Consider the following 23645-nt stretch of genomic DNA (forward strand, 5'->3'; position numbering starts at 1 on the left):
TTTTATTTGTAGATTTAAAAGTATTTTAGCAGGTGTACATTTGCATATAAAAGAGAACGAAAGATAAGAAGTTGGGGCTTTTTCTCTCTTCCTCAGCGCCATCTCTCTCCTGCCTCCCTTTATTCAGCACATTTTCATTTTCTTTCTTGGTTCCCATTTTCTAGACACAAAATGAATATCAAAAAGGAAAAAGAAAACAATCTCAGGGATCCTTCACCACTTTGCAAGAAGATAGATGATTGGGTTCAGCCAGCTTGTGTGACCAAGTAGGGAAAAATAATTTTATCTTGTGTCATCAGCCTGGAATTGATAGCCAGGGATAGATATTAACCCCCTGGACCCCTTGCCTTATTTTGTATTTTAAGCTGCAATATTTTCTACTTTTGAAACTCCCCATCTCAACACAACTTTGAGTATATGAGAGAAGCCTGACTGAGCAACTCACAGCTGCACGCTTGTGCTTGCATGTATGCTATTTCTGTGTGTATCCGAGCATATTGTGTTTTTAGAAATAGTTGTTTTATATAACTGTTTGCACTACTCAATATTTTTTGAGAGTTTGATATTACTGACGGGAAGAAGTATCTCTGTGGAGTTGGGAGTCACAGGCTACAAAGTGAAGCCTTAAGGGGCCACCCAGTCCTCAAATTTGTAGGCTTACAGGGTCTGTGCAGTGGTGAAGACTCAGGTCTCAGGTCTTTGCACCTTGAAAAGGTGCAAAGGACCCTTGTCGCAACCTTATTCATAACAGGCCAGCTGGAACCTCCAGCTTTATTCCCTTTCCTGCATCTGCTCACTCATTCATTTAATAACTGAATATGCACGGCTGCAGTGTGCAGCCTTCAACTGATTGATTCTTCACTGCCTTCTTCCAGAAAAACCTGGACTTGGATTGCCACAAATTCAAGTCTGTAGCTTTGCCTTATTATGTTTAAATCCTGGCCAGGTCTTCTAGGCTCTTCCAGAAGAGGGTCTGAATTGTTTGAGCACCACTAGCAAAAATTGTCCTCTTGCTTCCAAGGATTCTGAAATCTGGTTTGTTTGATATGGGCAGCTCCTTCGAAATCCCCAGGGGACTGCTGCAGCCTCCCTGCTGCTGTGTTGTGGGCTCTGCTGGGTCCTTCAGCGGGGAAAGCTGGCCCTGACATCCAGCTTGTGTCCCATGGCTGAGGTTTGTCTCTAGGGGTGCTTGTGCCTCATTCAGTGAACAAAGAAACTCTCCCTGCCCTCTGGTTTCAGGGTTGCAGGTATGTTCTAAGTGGCCTGGGCAGTGTTTTAATTTTCTTAAGGCAGAAATCTGGCAAGACTAGGCCCATTTTCTCACCTGGAAGCTGTCGTCTGTGGCCACAAGACAGCTGTCTGCCCCCCCAAGACAGGACGCAAATCCCCTCCTGTCCCCTTGCTGCCCTGCAGCCACAGGACCCAACCTCCCTCCTCCGTTGTCTGGCCAGAGTCACATGTGTGGTCCTGCCCGGCCCCCAAGAATCTGCACGTATACCCTGCCCCGTCCTTGCTGTCTGTGGCAGAATCTGTGATCCAGGTGCTGAAACTTCTCGGCCTTTATTTCTACAGGCTGCATAGCCTTCAGCCTCTCCTGGTCATTTTTTTTAAAACCAAACCTTGATTCTGTTTTTCCTTTCTGGGTCATCTCTCAGTGCTTGGGCTGCTGTTTTATGCAGCTCTTCTGACTAAAGAGTGAGGGGAGAAGGACTGGCGTCCTGAGCGCTGCTCCAGCCCCTCCAGCTGCTTTGGGGGCGCTGGTCCTGCCTCAGTTAGTGTCTGTTCCTCCAGTGAGTGCAGCTAATCCTTTCACCTTTAAATCTCCCTCTGCCCTGAAACCATTTACAGAAGCTTTCACCAGAAGTAAGGGCAGGCAGTGCCCCCGGAGGCCCTCAGCTAGCTTTGCCAACCCTGTATTACTCAGGTCCAGGCTGCCACATCCCAGATAAAAACTGTCCAGGGGCCACCAGTGACTCTGCTCGGAGAAGGACCCCAGGAGGTCTAAGGATCAAATGCCAAGGAGGAGCTGGGTTAGGAAGGAGGCAGGCTCAGGCTGAATGGGTGGGAAACGTTAGCTTTCTCCCTTCAAACCACTGTATGTGGACAGTGGACACAGCTCAGGGAGAGATTCTGGAGTCCTCCCCGTAGGACAGGCAGCAAGCACCCGAGGGAGATGTGGGGCGTGTGACCATGGCCCCTGATTTCCAGGCGCTAGGATGGTCCCTGCACCGAGGCTGCTCACTGCCCAGCCCTCCCTCCCAGGCTCAGGCAAGCAAGGAGATCCATTCTGTCTCATATTTGGACAGAATGCTTAATCCCCACCCCACCCGCCAGTCTGAAATCACCTCGCAACAAGTAACATGAAGTTTTGCACAAAAATTCTCTCTGGAAGATAAATAACATGTGTTCTTGATTTCTGAGAAACCTGAGAGCCGGCTCGCTGGAGTGAAACGATTCCCTTCAGACGGTAGACAGACGAGCCCAGCTTCCAGCTCCAGCCACCAGGGGCCTTTGTTCACCCAGAGGCTGCTCCCTTCTCTTTCTTCCTTCTTCTTTCTTTCTCTTTAAAAAAAATTCTTTCCATCTTTGCTCTCTTTGCCATGCCCAAATAAGTTTAAATGAATGCAGAAATAGCACATGGTCATTAAAGTCTGGACTTGTATCATAAAAGCTGAAAAACTTTTTGGTTGATCTTCACAACTGCATGTTCATCTCATTTACAGTGATTCTTTACCTGTTCAGAAATCAGACACCCCACCTTTGACTTCGTTAACACCTTACCCGTGCCCCAGGTTGCCTTACAGGGACTCTGAAGTGACAAGAACGTTAGAATCAATCAGAGTATTACGATGCACTCCTGTCCGAGTTGCCCTGGGACAATGGGCCAGGTCACTTCTATACACACACACACACACACACACACACACGCACACACACACACACACTTACTTACTTTCCCCTTCTGCATGTGCTGCGTCTGCTGTTTTCTTTAGTAAAGTTTTCAGAATACACGTTCCAGTGTGCACTGATTTCACAACCCAGCAATGTTTTTATTTTTTAAAAAGTTTCCTTAGAATTTATTATTTTCAAAATAGAATCCCTGATCTGTACTTTTTTAAATTAGATAGCATTTACTACTCCAAAATAGGATGCTCATTTTAAATGCTTGTTTTTTATCTCGAGTGATTCTGAGTAGGTAAGTTATGTTTTTTCTCCTTTCGGTAATTTTTAACCAGTAACAAGGGCCTCGTGGTTCAGTTCTTAAACAACCAGCAGGAGCAGGAATGCAGCCCATGGCAACCCCCGTAGTTTGTGGCCCTGTGGGGAGCATGGGGGCCGTTTTGCTGTGTCACTGCTGAAACTCTTAAGTCTCCTTTCTCCACTTCACCCACGAGGCCTTGAGACCTGAGGCAGCGGGAAAGCCTGCATCACTCAGGTCCTTCACGGGACCTCTCTATAGTGCTTTTCCCAGCAGTCTTCCCCACTTAGAGAAGGACCAAAGGGTCTGTGGGTTGTTTCCTGTTTGTCTGTATTTTGTTGACTGTGCTTTTGGTGCTGTATCCAAGAAATCACTGCCAAATTCTGGAGCTCTTCTCCTACCCTCTCGGAGCTGAATAGTTTTAGGTCTTACATTCAAGTCTTTAATCCTTTCTGAGTTGATTTCTGTGTGTGATGTAAGGTAAGGGTCCAACTTCATTCTCATGCCTGTGGGTGTCCTGTTATCTGTGCCTTTTTCTCACCTGTAGAAACGAAAGCCTACCAGAGGCTGAAGCAGTCCGCCCTCCAGGGCAGCACGCATCAGGCCGGAGATGGATTCCAAGAGGCCACAGCCCCCACGTCACAGCCGCCAGGTGAGCAAAGCGACACTGGGAGCCCGAAGCCACCACTCGGGCTTGTGCAGGGAGGGGTGTGCTCTCTGGAGTTTGCTTTGTAACAGGCTGTCACCACCTTAGGATAAGCCAGGGCTCCGTCCTGAATAGCAGGCGTTTGGAAGTGGCTTCCTTCCAGGATGTGTGCTGCCAACAGCCTACGGACCCTTGGAGTCTGCCTGGCGTGTCATGACAGCGCCATCAGAGACACCCCAAACTCCCTCTCTTCTCACACCTTCCAGTTTGTTAACCAGTGGTGGGGTGTGTCATCCAGGCTGTCTCCCTTGTTTGAATGTTGGGGGATTTGAGCTCCTTTAAGTAAAAAGACTGAACCCCAATAAAAGCTCAATTTTTAAGCTTAAATGTAGTTCCTTCAATCCAGGATTTTTGTTTTAATTGTAGTCTTCCTTAGTTTTCTTGAAGGGAAAGGCTACCCACTCCAGTATCCTGGCCTGGAGAATTCCATGGACTGTATAGTTCATGGGGTCGCAAAAAGTCGGACACAACTGAGCAACTTTCACTTAATTTTCTTACATGTGTTATTGTATTTTTATTATTTTTCAGTGGTTTCTACTTTATTACATTTTATTTTTTAATATAAGTTACTCCAGCTCCTATTGTGAAGGTAATGGATTAATAGCAGAAGGAAGTGTACTTTAACGACTTTATAATTTTGGGGGCTAGGGGTGGGTACGAGCTGCATGGCTCATGGGATGTTAGTTTCCTGACCAGGGATCAAACTCGGGCCCTTGGTAGTGAAAGCACGGGGTCCTAACCACTGGACTGTCAGGGAATTCCCTCTAATTTTTATATAAACCAGCCTACTGGAACTTCACCTGTAAGAATGATTTCTTAGCATCACATAATTCCCAGTCCATGTTCAAATTTCCCGGTTGTCCCAAGGATGTCTTTATCAAACAGACATTTCGGGGGGAATGTCAGACATGGTCCCAGGCAGTGCTGGGCATGCGCGCCGATCTCAGAGCCACCACAGATTGAATCATGGACGTGTCACGTGTCGGTCAGTACACCCGTCTCTACAAGAAGCCACTTTGTTCTCCTGTCTGAAAAGACCCGGTTCATTTAAGCAGGTGCAGACCGTCTAGGGGCTGAACGTGGGCACTTTGTTAAGAGAACTGCTTTGCCTCAGAGGTTACGAGCAGACACACAGGTTACAGGTTAGGAAAACAACACACGCCTTTTGAGGAGGTGCTCATGCACCCTATAGCCACAATCTTAGGTGACTGCCAGGCTCAAACTGGTAGTAGAAGCATCCAAGGCTGAGGGCACCCAGGAGGCAGAGGTCAGGGATCACCCCGGCCAGCTCCAGGGAAAGGGCTGGACGGTGTGGGTTCCCCATTAGCCTTTTCAGGATAGTTAAGGAGTGGCCTCAGTGGTTCTCAGTTCAGTTCAGTTCAGTCGCTCAGTCATGTCCGACTCTTTGCGACCCCATGGCACGCCAGGCCTCCCTGTCCATCACCAACTCCCGGAGTTCACCCAGAGTCACGTCCATCGAGTCAGTGATGCCATCCAGCCATCTCGTGTTCTCAGTAGAGGTTTATTCTCCTCTGCAAGAAGGAAAAGTGCAGGGTCTGGCAGAAGGGCTTAAAGGTGGGTGGGCAGGCACTGTCATCTAGAATACCAGTTAACGCACGAGACTGGTTCCCAGCTCTCGCTGTCTCAGTGATCTGTCGCTGCCCAAGTGTTACAACAACACGAATCATCCAGAGCTTAGGGCCACTGTGGAGACTCTGCTCACACATGCCTCGTGGTCATTTCAAATGGTGCTGTTTGAGTGGCTTCGCTTTCTACTCACTCTGTGTCAGTATCACAGGAAACCACCTGTGATAGCAGGTTATCAGGGGAACTCCTTCCCTGTCATTCCCCGCCTTGCATTCTGTGAACAGCTCTTTCTCTGTTGACATTTGTTTAACATGTTAGGGCTTCTTCATCCACCGCAGCGGCCACACTCACTCTCCACGTTTGTGCTTGCTCCTCTCAGGTTTGAAAACCGGCAGCGGGACATTCAAGACAAAGACAACTCACAAAATCGCTTCGGAAGCGAGTTTTTCATCCAGCGAAGGGAGTCCTTTGTCAAGGTAAAGTCGTGGAGCCTTTCTGAATCGTGCCAGCAAGACGAGAAATGTCAGTCCACCCAGGGTGAAACTCTTGCTGCAAGTGATTTTGTTGGGTGACTTGATGGAACATTATGGTTTGGGTTTTGTTTATCTGAAGTGACAGTTGAAACTTTAGTCTACCTTTGAAAATATTTGCCCCAGAGCCAAGTATTGTTTTGCAGCTGTTGTTTCCTTGGTTTAAGACTCCATTGACACCTCAGTGAACCACAAATTAGCGTCTACAGCTGCTCGCAGTAGGGCTGCTTAGAAACCACACAATGGAGGGCGTCAGGAGAGGGCAGAGAGAGAACGCAGGGCCTTAAAAGAAATAAAGTGGCCTGTTTCTTCTTTCGGAGACAGCGGGTATATATACAAGCAATTGTTGGATATTTGTTTTTGTATTCCTCTTTTTTTACCAAGTATTTGGGCTGGACTATTATTTCCCTTTCTGATGTTTTCTTGCTTGTTTTCAAACGTGAGAATTTATCTTTTCACATTTTTTAAACTGTAGTTTAAAACTGTAGTTTTTGGAGCAGTGATAAGCCAGTTGTGTGCTAGATTTGCAATCAACATAAAATACTGATTGTGCAGTGGCATTGAGTCACTGAGGAAGAGTTTATGGGTAGGAGTAGAAGCAGTTGTCTGATGACATACCTACCTTTTCGCTTTGAGCTAAATATCTTTTAAAACGACATACAATTGCCTTTGCAACAACATTTTAAGGGGTTAAAAGATGTCCTATAGATGATTACGTTACATTTGAAAAATTACTTGCCCTAGTGAAATTTTAAAACAGAAACTTTACATTTCTGACATTCCATAAGATTAACTTTACTTGTTTAGAAATGTAGTATTTTTACAGTGAAAAAAAAAATCATTTTCATTTATGTTTTGAAAACTCTACAGTATTTTTAGGACCTGGAATATATTTAAATGAGGTTGATCTTCTGAAATTAACTTCTTGATTTTAGAAACTTGATATGTTCAATTTTAGGGAATCACTCTTAATTTTTAGAAACTTATTTTTAATACCTGTGTTTTTATCTATGTTTTTGAAGGAAGTGAGAGATAATGAATTATGGGATAAGAAGAGTTTTAAAGTATATTTTTATGATTTTACTATAAATTCAAGTTCTAGGTCTCCTGAAAGAAATTTTAAAAGATAATAAATTCTACAGGCAGTTTTTAGGGATTAATGTCACCATTTGGCTTAATAATACATCCCTTTAGTTTTTAAAGATTGTTAGAAGTGTTTGTTTTAGAGGTCCTAAAAAAAAACAATTCTTCTTAAATTTTTCTTATATATTCCCTACTTTGGGCAATGTTTAAACACATTCAGAAAGCAGTCAGATTCTGTAGAACATTTTCTCAGTCTGATCGTTTGACATTTCACAGCTCGCATCAGTATTTCATTATAAAATCAAACTTCTTTTCCCTTCAGTTTGAGGCAGGGGCCTTTTGTTATTACTGTCATTTCTGCATGGAATTTATTTCCTAAGTTACAAGTAATCACATCATCCTCTTTAAGGAGGAAAAAAAAAAAAGAGCCCTTCAAGAACCCTTGGTTCTCCACACTTGATAATAATCCAGTGATGAAAGTTCTGGGCTTGAAGTGTGTGGGTTTGGCTCACGGTTGGTCACGGTTGGTTCTTGTGCTGGGTTTGGTGTTCATATGCCTCCCCAGGCTCGCTCTTTGTGCCTGGACTCACTGAAATTTCTTAGAGGCTTACATTTAAGGACCCCACTTACTGCAGTCATTCCTCGTGCTTTATTGCTTTTACAAGTGGTCTCGAAACCCAGTACTCGAGAATAAACATAACAGCGCAGTGCTGCTGTAGCACTTTTAAAAATTCTTCTTTGCTCTATTTTGTCAGTGAGCTGATGAGCAACCTCAAAAAAAAAAAAAAAAAAAAAAGACCTTGCTGGACCTTTAAAAAAAAAATGGCTTCCTCTGATGTCCTAGAGACAATAATTATGATGTGCTAGTTAAGCCCAAACTACAGCTGAGGGATTTTACTTTAAAGCAGCGGCTTGGGCGCAAAAATGCATTTATAGCTCTTTGTCTGCACCTCATTATGTGTGGGCCTGATTCATTAAGTAATTGGTTTGCAGTTGTTTACATGAGTATTAAGGCCTTCCTTTCAGCCGCCTTTGAGAGATACATTGTGCAAATGTTGCCTGTGATGAATGCAGAATGAGGGCCAGAGGGTCCGTCCTATTGGCTAAACAGTGCGCTCTGTTGAAAAGCCAGAGAAAGGGATTGGGCGCTGCTTTGCATAGCAATGACTTTCTTAATAAGCGTTACAGATTAATACACATCAGCTATAAAAGATGCAAAGAGATACTCTTAGCACATTTATCCCTGCTCATTTCATTGTGATGGTGGTGGGGTCCCAGTGCTTTCATATTCCGTTTTCCCGAGCCTCGGCTTCAGTGCCTGAGCCGTAATAGAATCCGATGTTTATTGTATTATAAATCACGGGCAAGTAGGCAGATCGGCAACAGTTTATTATTAAAGATTCTTTCAGTGTAAATCTTTTCTCCCATTGTATTTGCTTGAGCAAAATCATTTTGTGGTTGAGTGGGGATGAAAGGCATAATGTACGAAGGAGTGAGTCCTAATAGGAAGCTGTTCTCCGAGTAAAGACCACTCGTCCCCTTTTGTTCAGGGGTGCATGCCGGAGCTTCCTCTCCTCCGCAAACATTGTCTCTCCCCATCTTCCCCAGGAAGCCGTTTCCACTCTCCCGGATCCATGTATTCAACCGAAGAGAGTATTTTAACCGCCTACCACGTTAACTGCAGTTTACTGCCTGGATCAAGATAACCTTTACCGAAAGAAAAGGAAGTGTGCTTGTAACATAATTGCCTGGGGAAAAAGTAGCAGAAGTCACCCGGCCGCCCCACCCTGGCAGGGCCCGCTGTGGGTGGCTTTCAGGGCCAGCCTTGCGGCCCCGGAAGCGGCCGGTGGAGGGCGCCAGGCAGCAGCCGTGCTCCAGTGGGGCCGTCCTGGCTCTGCTTGCCTGGCCCTGGGGCCACTTCCCCTGGGATGATCTGAAGATCACAAGGAACCCGTAGTCCAGAATAATAAACACGAGGTTTTCCTGGATGGCCTTGAGGTTCTAGGGTAAAAGCCCCGTGTCTCTGGCTTAGCAAATCTACATTCTTCTTAAATTCTACCAAAGTAGCAGCTTCCTAAAGATTCCACATGTTTCTTGTCATAAGCCCGCCTACTTTACCCCCACCCCCACCCCGCCATGGCCTGAAAGAACAGTCTTTGCTTGATTGGCTGAAGGGAAGGAGTAAAGAAATTGACCCCTAAAAATGGCATCTGCTGCAGGGCCCCTGGTTGACCATCAGGGGGCGCTCAGACTTTGTCTAATTAAAGCTTTCTGCCTTCAGTAGACCTCGAAAATTTAAAATCAAGGATTCACAGTGGTTTGTTGGCACGCTGATTGCAAAATTTTTTTTGTTTCTGAATTGTCTTTTTGCCTTATATTTTTCCAGAAATATGTCTGGAGGAAAATTCTAGATGAAGACGCTATGTGAGACATTTTAATAACTGATTTTAACCAGTGGTCAAGATCATTAGAAGTTACAGAATTCAGAGTCTAGAGACCACGTCTTCTCATAAGTCAGTTATTCCTTGCTGGCTTTTGATCAGACCCTAGAACTGCAAGGACTCTTCCCACGGGGGGCCCTTCCTCATCGTCCCCAGCACCAGAGGCCAAGTTCTTGGCAGGACCCTCGGAGTCTCACTGCCACACTTGATGGACGTGGCCTCAAAGCCACAGTAACTTGGGTATGTTTGTTAATGGGCTATACATACATTTTTCTTTCAAAAATATGATACTGACCATGAGGTTGAGAGTCAGTGTGTTACTAATATTAGAACCCCCCCAGCTCTGAGGAGTTCCTGGGGCCTGCACCATCCCCGCCCCACCCCGCCAAGCCTGGGCCTGCCTCCCAGGACCCTGTGCTCACCTGACAGCCCTGACACTCCTTCATAAGCACAGCGCGTCGCTGCTGTGACTTAATGAGCCGTAGAACTTCCCCGATGGCTCAGATGGTAAAGAATCTGCCTGCATCGTGGGAGACCCAGGTTTGATCCCTGGGTTGGGAAGATCCCTTGGAGAAGGAAATGGCAACCCACTCCAGTACTCTTGCCTGGAGAATCCCGTGGACAAATCCATGGGGTCGCAAAGAGTCGGACACGACTGAGCAACTAACACACTGTAGGAACCCATGAGTTTTTCAGGTCTCCCTTCGTCTCTATTTGCTGGCCCCACAAACCTGAATCCTTACAGATGTCCTTGCCACCTCATTTTGTACCTATATTGACTCTGGTGACTCAGCTGGTAAAGAATCTGCCTGCAATGTGGGAGACGTAGGTTCAATCCCTGGGTTGGGAAGATCCCCTGAGAAGGGAAAGTCTGCCCACTCCAGTATTCTGACCTGGAAAATTCCATGGACTGTATAGTCCACAGGGTCGCAGAGTCAGACAGGACTGAGCGACTTTCACTTTCATGTTAACTATGTAGACTATTTCTAGCAATATTATTAGCTTTTGTTCATATTAACGTGAACAGTCGACACTGTCAATTTCAGCTGTTTTCTCTAGTTACCCGTGTCAGCAGGATCACATCCTAGGTGCTCACGAGATGCTGTGCTTAGAATAAGACCTGCTGTTTAAGACCCTGGCCAACCTTAACTTCTTACATGTAGCAGGGCTGAGAACAAAAGTGATTTTGATGAGAGTTGTCCCAATCGTGTGTCCTAATCCCTTATCAACAGCAAGGGAATGTATAAATAACATGGGAAACTGAGATGGCTTGATGGACAGACAGAGGGAAGACGTGCGATGAAGCCTGAGTGGTGGAATGTTGACAGGTGGGCACACGGTGCTCCCTGTGCGGAAGGGGAGGTTCCACCCTGCCGGGACACTGTCCTGTTGGAATGCGACCGGTGGGGCGCGGCCACACCTTAGTCTAATCAGCTATCCTGGTGTTTGACCTGAAAGAGCTCTGTTTGGAAATAGGACCTCCAGTCCAATGGTGAACTTCTAGGGGAAAAAGAAGAACCCACAAACCCTGCCCTCTTGGACTGCAGGAGTCACCCATGGGGCCGGGGAGGGCGGACTCCCTGGTTTACTGCCTAGGCGTGAGGTGATGGCCCTGCTTCATGAAGGCCTCAGTGGACCCAGCCCTGGGCCTCTGTCTGGTTCTGGGTGCAGCCTGCAGGCTGAGAGAGCTTTTACATTTTTTAACAGTTGGGAAAAAATCCAGAGAAGAATAATGCTGCCTGACACCTGAAAGTTATATGAAATTCAAGTTTCAGCGTCTCTACATCAAGTTTGATCAGAACACAGCCACATCCACTAGTTCACATACTGCCCGTGGCTGTCTTCGTGCTGTAGCCAGAGTTGAGTAGTTGACAGAGACCACACACCTGCGCTGTTTACCCTCCACAGCTCACCTTTGCTGCCTCTGCCGCACAAACCGGAGGTGTGACATCCACACCATCGGGGAAGTTCAGGCCATCGGGGTCCAGATGCGTTACATCTGATGGAACACAGGGACCTAGCCCATGGCCTGTAACCTGAACTCTTGTATTCTTATGCTTTCAGAAGTGTATTTGGTTTGGGTTTTTCTCTTACGGTACCTTACGGTAATAGGTGCACAAGATGGCTCTGTCTACACCCAGGAGATTTCTCACACCATCCCCACTGGCCTTGACTTAGCTTTAGATGTTAGATGTGACCCAGAGAAAGAAATATTGACCCTGCAAATCACATGTAATGAAAACCAACCTTGCATTGCAGTGTCATATCGACTTGCAGGGATGGCTTCCCAAAGGGAAAAATACTTGCTCCTAAGGGGTGAGACGGAGAAGGCAATGGCACCCCACTCCAGTACTCTTGCCTGGAAAATCCCATGGACAGAGGAGCCTGGTGGACTGCAGTCCGTGGGGTCACACAGAGTCGGTCACGACTAAGCAGCAGCAGCAGCAGGGGTGAGAATGGTGTCGGAAACACCCAGGAGCATCTTCCACCTTCCTTGGTGAACACGGATGTTTAGTTTTGAAATATGTTTCTGGGTAGACACTTGAACAACCTGATCTGAACTCAGATAAAAATAGAAACATGCAGATTAAATAATCTAACATCAAATGTTGATCAAGTAAGTGCCTTTAAGCAAGGCCCTGTGATTACTGAGGCTCACCTGTTCCTTCTGCATGTATTGCTGAGCACCTGCTAAGGGCGGGACACTGGGTACCAGGCACCGAAACAGGTACAGTGGATGTTCTCATGGAGCTGACAGCCTAAGGGCAGTCACATGTCAGTGTGTAACAGAAATGGCTGTGAAAGAGCAAATTTGATGAAGACTTGGGGATGGAGGATGGGGTGGAGGGGATGGGGAGGCTATAGCAGGAAGCCCAATGAAGTCTAGACATCAACCTTGGAGGTGCTGTTCAGGCTTCTTTTGCCAAAAGCAGTGGGAAGGCATTGAAGAATTTTTATTTTCAGCAGGGAGGCAGAGTAATCAGAGTTGTGTTTCAAAAGCTCACTCTTACTGCCAAGTGGAAAGTGGGCTGGAGGGAACAAGGTGGATGTGGTGTCACCAGTTAGGGGGCTGTTAAAAGGCAGGTAGAGATGCTACTTTGGCCGACCAGGTTGTAGCGGTGCCAGCAGATAGGGGACTAGTGAGGATTTGGGAAGTGCAGGGAGGTAAGCTTGGTAGGACCTAATGACTGATTGGGTGTGGGAGAACAGAGGAGTTGCGAAGGGTTGGGAGGGAATCAAGGCTTGGGGTGCCGTTGGCCAAGACAGGAAAAGGGCCCAGGTTTGGTGAAGAAGCATGAGTTTGGTTGTGGGTGGACATGCTGGCTGGCATGCTGGCCATGAGATGCTTCAGAGGCAGCCAAGTTGAGCCAGCCAGTGAGCTCTGGACATGCGTGTGGAGCTCAGAGCAGGGGCCACGTGGTAAGGACCTGGCGTGTGCTTACCTGCCTCTGTGCCCTTGTCTTGCCCTGGCCTGGAAATCCCTTCCAGCTGCCACAGTAGAGTTCAGGGGGTGCCTTGCTTCCCTGGGATCTTGCAGCCACACTACCACCTACCCCATCATCCACCTGTTCTCTCAGTCCTCCCTGTAGTGCTCCTGCCAGCCCCCTGCCAGCCAGGTGGCTCTAATTATTTGAATATCAACTGGCAAATTAGTCTCTCTCTGCATCTTTATAGCATTGTTATATCTGCTGACCCCTGCCCCAGAGTGAGCCCCGTGTCCTCGTGAAGTGGGAGCCGGATAAATAGTAGACACAACCCGCAACAATATTTTTTTTGGATCTGTCTTCTAAAGGAAATAAAAGCAAAAATAAATGGAACCTAAAAAAAAAATTAATGGGACCTAATTAGACTTAAAAACTTTTGCACAGAAGAGGAAACCATTGACAAACCAAAAGACAGCCTACATACAGACCAGGTGGAAATATTTGCTAATGATATGACTGATAAGGGGTTAATATCGAAAATAAAGAGCTCATACAACTAAATAAAAAAAAAAAAAACCCTATTAAAAAATGGGCAGAAGACCCAAATAGACATTTTTTTTTTCAGGGACATGGAGATGACCAACAAAAACACAGAAAGATGCTTCAAATTGCTAATTGTTAGAGAAATGCAGATCAAAACCACAATGAGGTCAGAATGGCCATCCTTATAAAAGACCACAAATAACAAATATTTGTGAGACTGTAGAAAAGAAGTAACACTTCATACATTGGTGGGAATGTAAATTGGTGCAGCCACCGTAGAAAACAGTATGGAAGGAGGTTTCTCAAAAAAACTAAAAATAGAGCTATCATGCTGCTGCTGCTAAGTCACTTCAGTCGTGTCCGACTCTGTGTGACCCCATAGATGGCAGCCCACCAGGCTCCCCCGTCCCTGGGATTCTCCAGGCAAGAACACTAGAGTGGGTTGCCATTTCCTTCTCCAATGCATGAAAGTAAAAAGTGAAAGTGAAGTCACTCAGTTATGTCCGACCCTCAGCGACCCCATGGACTGCAGCCTGCCAGGCTCCTCCGTCCATGGGATTCTCCAGGCAAGAACACTATCATATAACCATATGATAACTATCATATATAATATAAAGAGCTATCATATAACTCAGCAATTCCACTCTTGGGTATATATCTGAAAGAAATGAAAATACTATTTGAAATGATACATGCACCCTGATGTTGCCAAGATATGGAAGCAACCTAGGGGCCCACCAGCAGATGAGTGGATAAAGAAGATGTGGTCCATGTGTACAACGAAACCCTGCTCAGCCACAAAACGATGAAATTTTGTCATTTACATCAACACGGGTGGACTTGAAGGATTTTACACTAAGAGAAGTAAGTCAAAGAAAGAAAGACAAATATTGTATGATATCCCTTAATGTAGAATCTAAAAAAAAATACAATAAACCAGTGCTTGTAATAAAAAAACAGGCTCATAGACCCAGAGAACCCTATCAAGGACGTCCTGTGTAGCACAGGGAGCTCTACTCGATAATCTGCTAATGACCTATGTGGGAAAAGAATCTAAAAGAGGGTGGTTAGGAACTTCCCTGGTGGTCCAGTAGGTAAGACTTTGTGCTTCCAGTGCCAGGGGCCCAGGTTTAATCCCTGGCCAGGGAACTAGATCCCACCTACCTCAACTAAGAGTCCACGTGCCGCAACTAAGAACTCGCATACCACAGCGAAGATTGGAGATCTCACGTGCTGCCAGTAAGACCCAGCACAGCCAAAAAATAAATATTTTTAAATAAATAAAAAGAGTAGAGGTATGTGTATAACTGATTCACTTTGCTATACAACAGAAACTGGTACAACATTCTAAATCAACTATACTCCAATAAAAAATTTTCAAGATACAATGAACAAACTAGTGGTTACCAGTAGGGTGTGCTAGGGGAGGAGATTAAGAGGTACGGGTTTTATTGTACAACACAGGGAATATAGCCAACATTTTATAATAGCTATAAATGAATATAACCTTTCAAAATTGTGAATCACTGTGTTGTATACACGTAACATATAATACTATACATCGGCTATATCTCAAAACAAAGAAACAGGTACCAAGTTTAAAGGGAACATTGACAGATGTTGAGCCTAGAAAATTATGCCTTCATGGAGCTTCTTTTCTGGAAAAAAAAAAATGTAAATTATGGCAGCTGTGGCAGAAGGCAGATTTTCAAGTCCTAGGTTAGCCCAAAGGAACAGAGGTGAGTGCCCAGGGTTTCTGGAGTCACTGCTGCACAATGGTCCTCGCCCTTTCTCAGCCCTCTTCCCAGCTAAAGGCCAGAATCTGCCTTCATGGAATAATCTCCAAATGTAAACTCGAGTGAAAACTTCAACAGAAACATGAGAAAAACATCGGAATGTCAAGCCATACACAAGCAACTATTTCTTTTTTAATATCCCCTTGACCGTTTACTAGACAGAGTGCCTGATGAACTATGGACTGAGGTTCGTGACATTGTACAGGAGACAAGGATCAAGACCATCCCCATGGAAAAGAAATGCAAAAAAGCAAAATGGCTGTCTGGGGAGGCCTTACAAATAGCTGTGAAAAGAAGAGAAGCAAAAAGCAAAGGAGAAAAGGAAAGATATAAACATCTGAATGCAGAGTTCCAAAGAATAGCAAGAAGAGATAAGAAAGCCTTCTTCAGCCATCAATGCAAAGAAATAGAGGAAAACAACAGAATGGGAAAGACTAGGGATCTCTTCAAGAAAATCAGAGATACCAAGGGAATATTTCATGCAAAGATGGGCTCGATAAAGGACAGAAATGGTATGGACCTAACAGAAGCAGAAGATATTAAGAAGAGGTGGCAAGAATACACAGAAGAACTGTACAAAAAAGATCTACACAACGCAGATAATCATGATGGTGTGATCATTCACCTAGAGCCAGACATCCTGGAATGTGAAGTCAAGTGGGCCTTAGAAAGCATCACTATGAACAAAGCTAGTGGAGGTGATAGAATTCCAGTTGAGCTATTTCAAATCCTAAAAGATGATGCTGTGAAAGTGCTGCACTCAATATGCCAGCAAATTTGGAAAACTCAGCAGTGGCCACAGGACTGGAAAAGGTCAGTTTTCCTCCCAATCCCAAAGAAAGGCAATGCCAAAGAATGTTCAAACTACTGCACAATTGCATTCATCTCACACGCTAGTAAAGTAATGCTCAAAATTCTCCAAGCCAGGCTTCAGCCGTACGTGAACCATGAACTTCCAGATGTTCAAGCTGGTTTTAGAAAAGGCAGAGGAACCAGAGATCAAATTACCAACATCCGCTGGAGCACCAAAAAAGCAAGAGAGTTCCAGAAAAACATCTATTTCTGCTTTATTGACTATGCCAAAGCCTTTGACTGTGTGGATCACAATAAACTGTGGAAAATTCTGAAAGAGATGGGAATACCAGACCATCTGATCTGCCTCTTGAGAAACCTATATGCAGGTCAGGAAGCAACAGTTAGAACTAGACATGGAACAACAGACTGGTTCCAAATAGGAAAAGGAGTACATCAGGGCTGTATATTGTCACCCTGCTTATTTAACTTCTATGCAGAGTACATCATGTGAAACGCTGGGCTGGAAGAAGCACAAGCTGGAATCAAGATTGCCGGGAGAAATATCAATAACCTCAGATATGCAGATGACACCACCCTTATGGCAGAAAGTGAAGAGGAATTAAAAAGCCTCTTGATGAAGGTGAAAGAGGAGAGTGAAAAAGTTGGCTTAAAACAACATTCAGAAAACGAAGATCATGGCATCTGGTCCCATCACTTCATGGGAAATAGATGGGGAAACAGTGGAAACAGTGTGAGACTTTATTTTTTGGGGCTCCAAAATCACTGCAGATGGTGATTGCAGCCATGAAATTAAAAGACGCTTACTCCTTGGAAGAAAAGTTATGCCCAACCTAGATAGCATATTCAAAAGCAGAGACATTACTTTGCCAACAAAGGTTCATCTAGTCAAGGCTATGGTTTTTCCAGTGGTCATGTATGGATGTGAGAGTTGGACTGTGAAGAAGGCTGAGTGCCGAAGAATCGATGCTTTTGAACTGTGGTGTTGGAAAAGACTCTTGAGGGTCCCTTGGACTGCAAGGAGATCCAACCAGTCCATTCTGAAGGAGATCAGCCCTGGGATTTCTTTGGAAGGAATGATGCTAAAGCTGAAACTCCAGTACTTTGGCCACCTCACGCAAAGAGTTGACTCATTGGAAAAGACTCTGATGCTGGGAGGGATTGGGGGCAGGAGAAGAAGGGGACGACAGAGGATGAGATGGCTGGATGGGATCACTGACTCGGTGAACATGAGTCTGAGTGAACTCCGGGAGTTGGTGATGGACAGGGAGGCCTGGCATGCTGTGATTTTGGGGGTCGCAAAGAGTTTGACACGACTGAGCGACTGAACTGAACTGACCATTTACTACAAACCTTAAAGAATTTAAGTGTAATTAGAAGCTTGGATGGTGCTCCCAGAGATGACTCTCACATGCATGACAATTGGGATGGAGAAGGTGATGGAGGTGGGCACCACCTCTTACAGAGCCACCTGCTCGGGCCAACGGCTTCAGTAAGCATGTCAGCCAGCGTCAGATGCATCCTTGGACCCTCACATTTTCGTGTATGTGACACACGGAAACCTGAACACAGGTGACAGGACACTTGAGTTTTCTCCACCCAGAGTCAGTGTCCTTAATTAAGCACACAGAGTTTATTGTGAACTCCTTGTTAAACGGTTGAGTGTTGGTATCACGGGCTTGATGGAGGTAAGTTTTGTAACCTCTTGGCTTACTTCTCGCTGCTCCCGGGTCATCTACTTCCAGCTGGGCTGGCAGTGATGAGTTGTGCCTGCTTGTGTGCCCCTGGGCCTGCCTCCTGCCTTCCCAGCGAGCGGGAGACCAAGGCTCCTGGGACCCTTCCACCAGAGAGCATCAATCAGTAGGTGCCTCTGGGCCAAGGGGACCCTGACATTTGCTTTCTGCTTTTAAAACTTGGGGAGTAAACATAAACTTCTTGGCCTCTCAGTGAGTAACAAGTGCCTCTTTCCTCACTTACCCATGTAAAACTATTAGTCTTTTTTTCAAAATTTAGGTTCTATTTCTTTATTTTACAGGCATGAAAATGAAGGGAAGCTAACTACCAATTTAAAGTCTAAAGGTAAGAGAAACAGTTGGAGACCAGACTGTCATTTTGTGTTTTAACAAAAAGGGTGGTTTGTGATGTGTGGTGTCATCTGCACCTTTAAGGGAGATATGAGGGGGTGGAGAGCCTGCCTGTGCTCACGGCCCGAAAGTCTCCCTGGAAGGACCCGTGGCCTCTACAGAGAACAGGAGGCTTCTCCCTGGGAAGGACCCGGAGGCTTCTCCCGTGGCCAGGGACTACACCGTTTTAACTTGCAGGTGTGAGTTTGCCAGGGATCCTGGCCTGTGCTCTAGGCACGTCTGCTCACGTGCACCACATGGGGTCCCCAGGAAGCCCTTTGTGGGCTGGGTTGGTGAAGTCGAGCTAATCAGACTGTAGAGATGCTGAGCTGCTCTCTGGTTTTCTCTTCCAGCCTTCTGGAGCGAGTCTGATGAGAGTAACTCAGAAATCGAAGCTGCTCTACGTCCCAGGACACCATAACACATCCACCAATGATTTTGGTGATTTTTATGACTTATAAGCTGCAATATCTGTTAGAAATAAAGTTTCCAAACAAGCTAAGTCCCTGTGTTCAGATGTAATGTCCAAAATCATTGTGCCCTTTTAAGTTTTCTAGTTGTTTAACATGAGAAGTTGGTCCCTAACAATCTTAGGGACCATATTGTTATTCCAGTGGAATTTCATGATGTAAATATAAAGTGGCATATTTGTTTTGAAGCGTTATCAAAAAGCACAGTGATGAATACAGTGCCCATCAAAACCCAGTTGGTTTCTTTGTAGAAGTTGACAGGCTAATTCTAAAATTCATAACAAAATTCAGGGGACCCAAAATAACCAAGTCAGTCTTGAAAAAGTTGGAGGACTCGCACTTTGCAGTTTTGAAACTTACTTAAATGCTGCAGTAAGTGAAGATAGGGTAAGTAAAGATGGTGTAGTAGCTCAGATGGTAAAGCATCTGCCTGCAATGCAGGAGATCTGGGATGGATCCCTTGGTCAGGGAAATCCCCTGGAGAAGGGAATGGCAACCCACTCCAGTATTCTTGCCTGGAGAATTCCATGGACAGAGGAGCCTAGTGGGCTACAGTCCTTGGGGGCAGGCTACAGTCCCAGAGTCAGACATGACTGAGCAACTTAACACGCAGACAGTTAAGACCGTGTGGTACTTCGAGAAATACTGATTCACATATAATCCGGAATTGATGATCCAGTCATAAACTGTCAAATTTATGATCAGTTGATTTTCAGTAATGTTGCCAAGACCATTCAGTGGGGAACGAACTGGTATTTTCAACAAATGATGCTGAGACAACTGGACAGTCTAATGCGAAGAGATGAAGTTGGATCTCTACCTCACACTGTGTACAAACAGTAACCCAAAATGGGTCAAAGACCCAATGTAAGAGCTGAACTATCAAATTCTGAAGAGGAAACATGGGTAAAAACCCTTGTGACTTGAATTAGTCAAGATAACAAAAGCACTAACAACAGAAAAACACAGTCAAGATCATAAAGACGAACATAGAAACGGTTACAGGCCAGAGGAGACAAAGGAGATATGACATCTCAGTGAAATGTGGGACCCTGGATTGGATCCTTGAACAAAAAGAGTGAACATTAATGGAAAATTTGGTGAAATCCAAATCAAGTCTGGAGTTTAGTTGATAAAATAGGGATTCCCTGGTGGCTCAATCAGTAAAGAGTCTGCCTGCAATGCAGGAGACCCAGGTTTGATCTCTGGGTTGGGAAGATCCCCTGGAGAAGGATATGGCAACCCACTCCAGTATTTTTGCCTGGAAAATCCCATGGAAGGAGAAGTCTGGCAGGCTACAGTCCATGGTGTCGCAGAGTCGGACACGACTGAGCAACTTCACAGCACAGCTTAGCTGATAGTGATGCCTGGTGTTGGTTTCTTAGTTCTGACAAACGCACCACAGAAATGTGAAATTAGGGGCTTCCAGGGTGGTCCAGTGGCTAGGAATCCAAGCCCCCCAAACGGAGTCCAGGTTCCATCCATGGTTGGAAAACTAGCCCACATGCCACAACTAAGACCCAGGGCAGCCAAATAAATTAATGAATATTTTTTAAAATGTGGGATTAGAGGAATGTACCACTAGAGGAAACTGAACCTGAGTGAAAGGTACATAAGAACTCTGTGATCTTTGCAGCTTCTCTAAAAATCTGAACTTAGTCCACACACACACAAGTCCAGTGGTCAGCATTACTGACGTTTGGGTAATTGCTTCTAGAGTTTTTCTATGCATATAAAACCCTTTAAAAACTCTTGTAAACACTTTTAATTTTAATTCTAGATTTTACCAAGTTTAAACAGCTTGCTTATACCCACTAAAAAAATAAAACAAGCCCTTCAGCCAGGATGCTTCCTAGATATTGTCAGGCGTGCTGATGGAACATACAGAGTCCTGCCTCTGCATAGCTTCTACTAGAGGCCACACATGTGAGCACTGATGCTGGTCCCGAGCAAAGCCTCAGGTGGTGCTGGACTTCAACACGAGTGTATCTTACATTCAGTAGTGGTAGGGAAGGCCTGGGGCCCAATGCCATTACCAGGCAGAATTTTCCATCGAAAATTAATGCATTTTATTTTCAGTTACTTTGTATTTATCTCCAGTGACCCTGGTTTAAAAAGAAGTGGTATAAATTTCCCTTTTCAAATACTCTTTAGGGGAAAGAAGATAACTGACTTTTGAAAATATATGAAGAGGGGGCGCTCTGCTCACCAACAACTTGCTAACCTATTTTGGGGTCTTTGCCGGGGTTAAGCTCCCAGGGAGGCCGTGCACTGGGCCCACAGCTTGTCTTGTTTCCCAGGTAAGAGCAGAATCACAGCCTAAGTTAACAACCTATGTTTTCTTTTGCTCTCTAACAACTGCCGCACTCAGAAGACTGGCCCCAGGTGTCGGCGTTCTTCCCCCCTACATCAGCCCGAGCTCTGACACTGGCTGCAGGTCCTACAACTCTGTTCCATTCTGGTAGTATCTGGAGTTAGTGCAGACCCCAGTTTCCTGGCTCAGTCCCACAAGGCTAACCCCTACTTCAGACGCCAATCAGAGGTTGTAGGGCCCCAGATTCCCAAAATCTCCATCTGATTGCTCTGTAAATTGAGGTCCCCACAACTTGAGTCTGATAATCTGTCAGAATGGCTCACAAGACCCAGTGTAACCCTTTCTTACATTTAGCAGTTTATCATGAAATATGATCAAGTACAGCGGAGACCATCCAGGTGCAAAGATGTGCAGGGTGGGATCCGGGGAAAGGGCACGGAGCTCCCACGTCCCCACTGGGTGCAGTCCCCTCCCGGCACCGCCACGTGCTGAGCAACCCAGAAGCGCTGTGAATCTTCGGTGATTTTACGGCAGCCTCATCATGTAGGCATGATTGATTATTAACTCCACTTCCAACAACCTGATTGTCCATTGACAGATGAACGGGTGAAGAAGATGTGGTACATATATACAATAGAATACCACTCAGCCATAAAAAAGAACGAAGTAGATTCATTTGCATCAACATGGATGGACCTAGAGATTATCATACTAAGTGAAGTAAGAGAAAGACAAACACCATATCACTTTCATGTGGAATCTAAAATATGATACAAATGAACCTGCCTATGAAACAGACTCACAGACATAGAGAAGAGACTTGTGGTTGCCAAGGGGGAGGGGATTGGGAGAGGCATGGAGTGGGAGGCTGGGATTAGCAGATGCAAACTATTACACAGAGAATGGATAAGCAACAAGGTCTGCTGTAGAGCACAGGGAGCTATAGTCAATATCCCGTGATAAACCATAATGGAAAAGGATACAAAAAAGAATGTATGTATGTATAACTGAATAATTTTGCTGTACAGGAGAAATAAACACAACATTGTAAATCAGTTATACTTCAATTAAAAAAACAACACACCTCTAGCCCCTCTTCACTCTGCAAAGAGGGGGAGCCTGGAGCTGATAGTTTCAAGCTTCTAATCATGGCTTTGTGTTTTCAGTGTCCAGCTCCCTCTCCTGCAGCACTCCAGGAACCCCCACCCCCACCCCAGAGCCACCTCATTAGGAAAAAAAAAAAAAACCACTTCTTTGCCCAAGGAATTCCAGGGGTTTTAGGAGCTCTGTGTCAGAAACCAGGGGCAGAGATCAATACATATTTCACAATCTCTTATTTCACCCTAGTCAAAGAAACAAACTTTGTGAGCTTGGTTAATATGATGAAATCAATCCTGGGAACCCACAGTGTTGAGAATTCAACTCTAGATCTGGGGTGACCACCCTCCCAGCTCTACCAAGTGAAGTTCGGATACAGCTTGATCAAGCTGCGTATCCTGACACTTCCTGTGTGTCAGACTCTGGGGGACTAGTCTTTGGGAGCACAGGGCTGGATCTGATATAGTCACTGACCTCGGGCGCCCTCACTCCAACAAGGGTGAAAAAGCCTGAAGCTCAGCACATTGTGTACAGCCCCTTTGGTAGATCCTTTGTCCCTGAAGCTCTGAGCAGCGAAAACACTATTCCTCCTGCGGCTGAGTTGGGGAACTTTCACGTGGGAGGTGACATTAGCACAGGACAGGCGGGGCCTGGAGGAGCAAGAACACTCCAGGCAGAGAAATGACCCCAGCAAGGCCCAGAGGCATAAGAGAACTGGTGCAAATGAAACGGTCCTCACGTGAAACCAGTGCAGGACGTGTGTGGCAAGGATGAGGGCTGGAGGGGCGCCCGAGAGGAAGAGGGGCTACAGACTGTGGGAGCAAGGGGGGAGGCTACAAAGTGTGGGTGATTGATGCCAAGGTTGTCTCCAAAGAAGATCCAGACGCTGGAGAAGAGCATTAAAACCAGTGAGAGTTTTGAGATAAAAGCAATTTCAACAATTAACAGTATAGGGACTTTCCTGGTGATCCACTGGTAAAGAATCTGCCTTGCAATACAAGGGACATGGGTTCGATTACTGGTCAGGGAACTACGATCCCACAAGCTGCAGAGCAACTGAACCCATGTGCCACAATGAAAGATTCTGCATGACTCAACGAAAACGCTGTTTAGCGACTGAGACTCAACACAGCCAAATAAATAATACATTTTTTTTAAGGTTAAAAAAAAAATCAACAGTATAGTGATACACCCAGAAAGCCAGTTTGAAAATATTTTTTAAAGATGCCATTTACAGTAATCAAAAATTACATGTGAAAAATCTTCAAGTTTTTAAGCCATCAGTGAAAGACGAAATTTAAACATCTATTGACAGTAGAGAACTACACATTTATGGATGAGAAGATTCTATTTTCAAAAGTACAAGTTCTGTCCAGATTAATCCCAGAAGTCAATGCCATTTCAATCAAAATCCCAACAGGTCATTTCCAAGAAGTTGACAAGCTGGTCATTAAGCTTGGAAGGAATTTAAAGGTTCAAAATGGCCAACAGTTCTGCATAATAAAGAGAAGATCTTA

The 23645-nt window shown here is 45.3% G+C and overlaps 1 protein-coding gene across 2 annotated transcripts in view; it reads left to right on the forward strand.

Annotated features, from left to right (window-relative positions):
• Positions 1-18748, forward strand: part of KIZ (kizuna centrosomal protein) — a 93447-nt gene extending 74699 nt beyond the window's left edge. For both annotated transcript variants that reach the window (XM_019973258.2, XM_019973257.2), the window contains 4 exons: positions 3747-3851; positions 5872-5968; positions 18159-18202; positions 18600-18748. In XM_019973258.2, the coding sequence (XP_019828817.2) occupies positions 3747-3851; positions 5872-5968; positions 18159-18202; positions 18600-18667 (314 nt within the window). In that variant the 3' untranslated portion in view covers positions 18668-18748. The remainder of the gene's footprint in view (positions 1-3746; positions 3852-5871; positions 5969-18158; positions 18203-18599) is intronic.
• Positions 18749-23645: the final 4897 nt, after the last annotated feature.

The sequence above is a fragment of the Bos indicus genome, chromosome 13, assembly GCF_029378745.1.
Source record: "Bos indicus isolate NIAB-ARS_2022 breed Sahiwal x Tharparkar chromosome 13, NIAB-ARS_B.indTharparkar_mat_pri_1.0, whole genome shotgun sequence".
Classification (NCBI taxonomy): Eukaryota; Metazoa; Chordata; class Mammalia; order Artiodactyla; family Bovidae; genus Bos; species Bos indicus.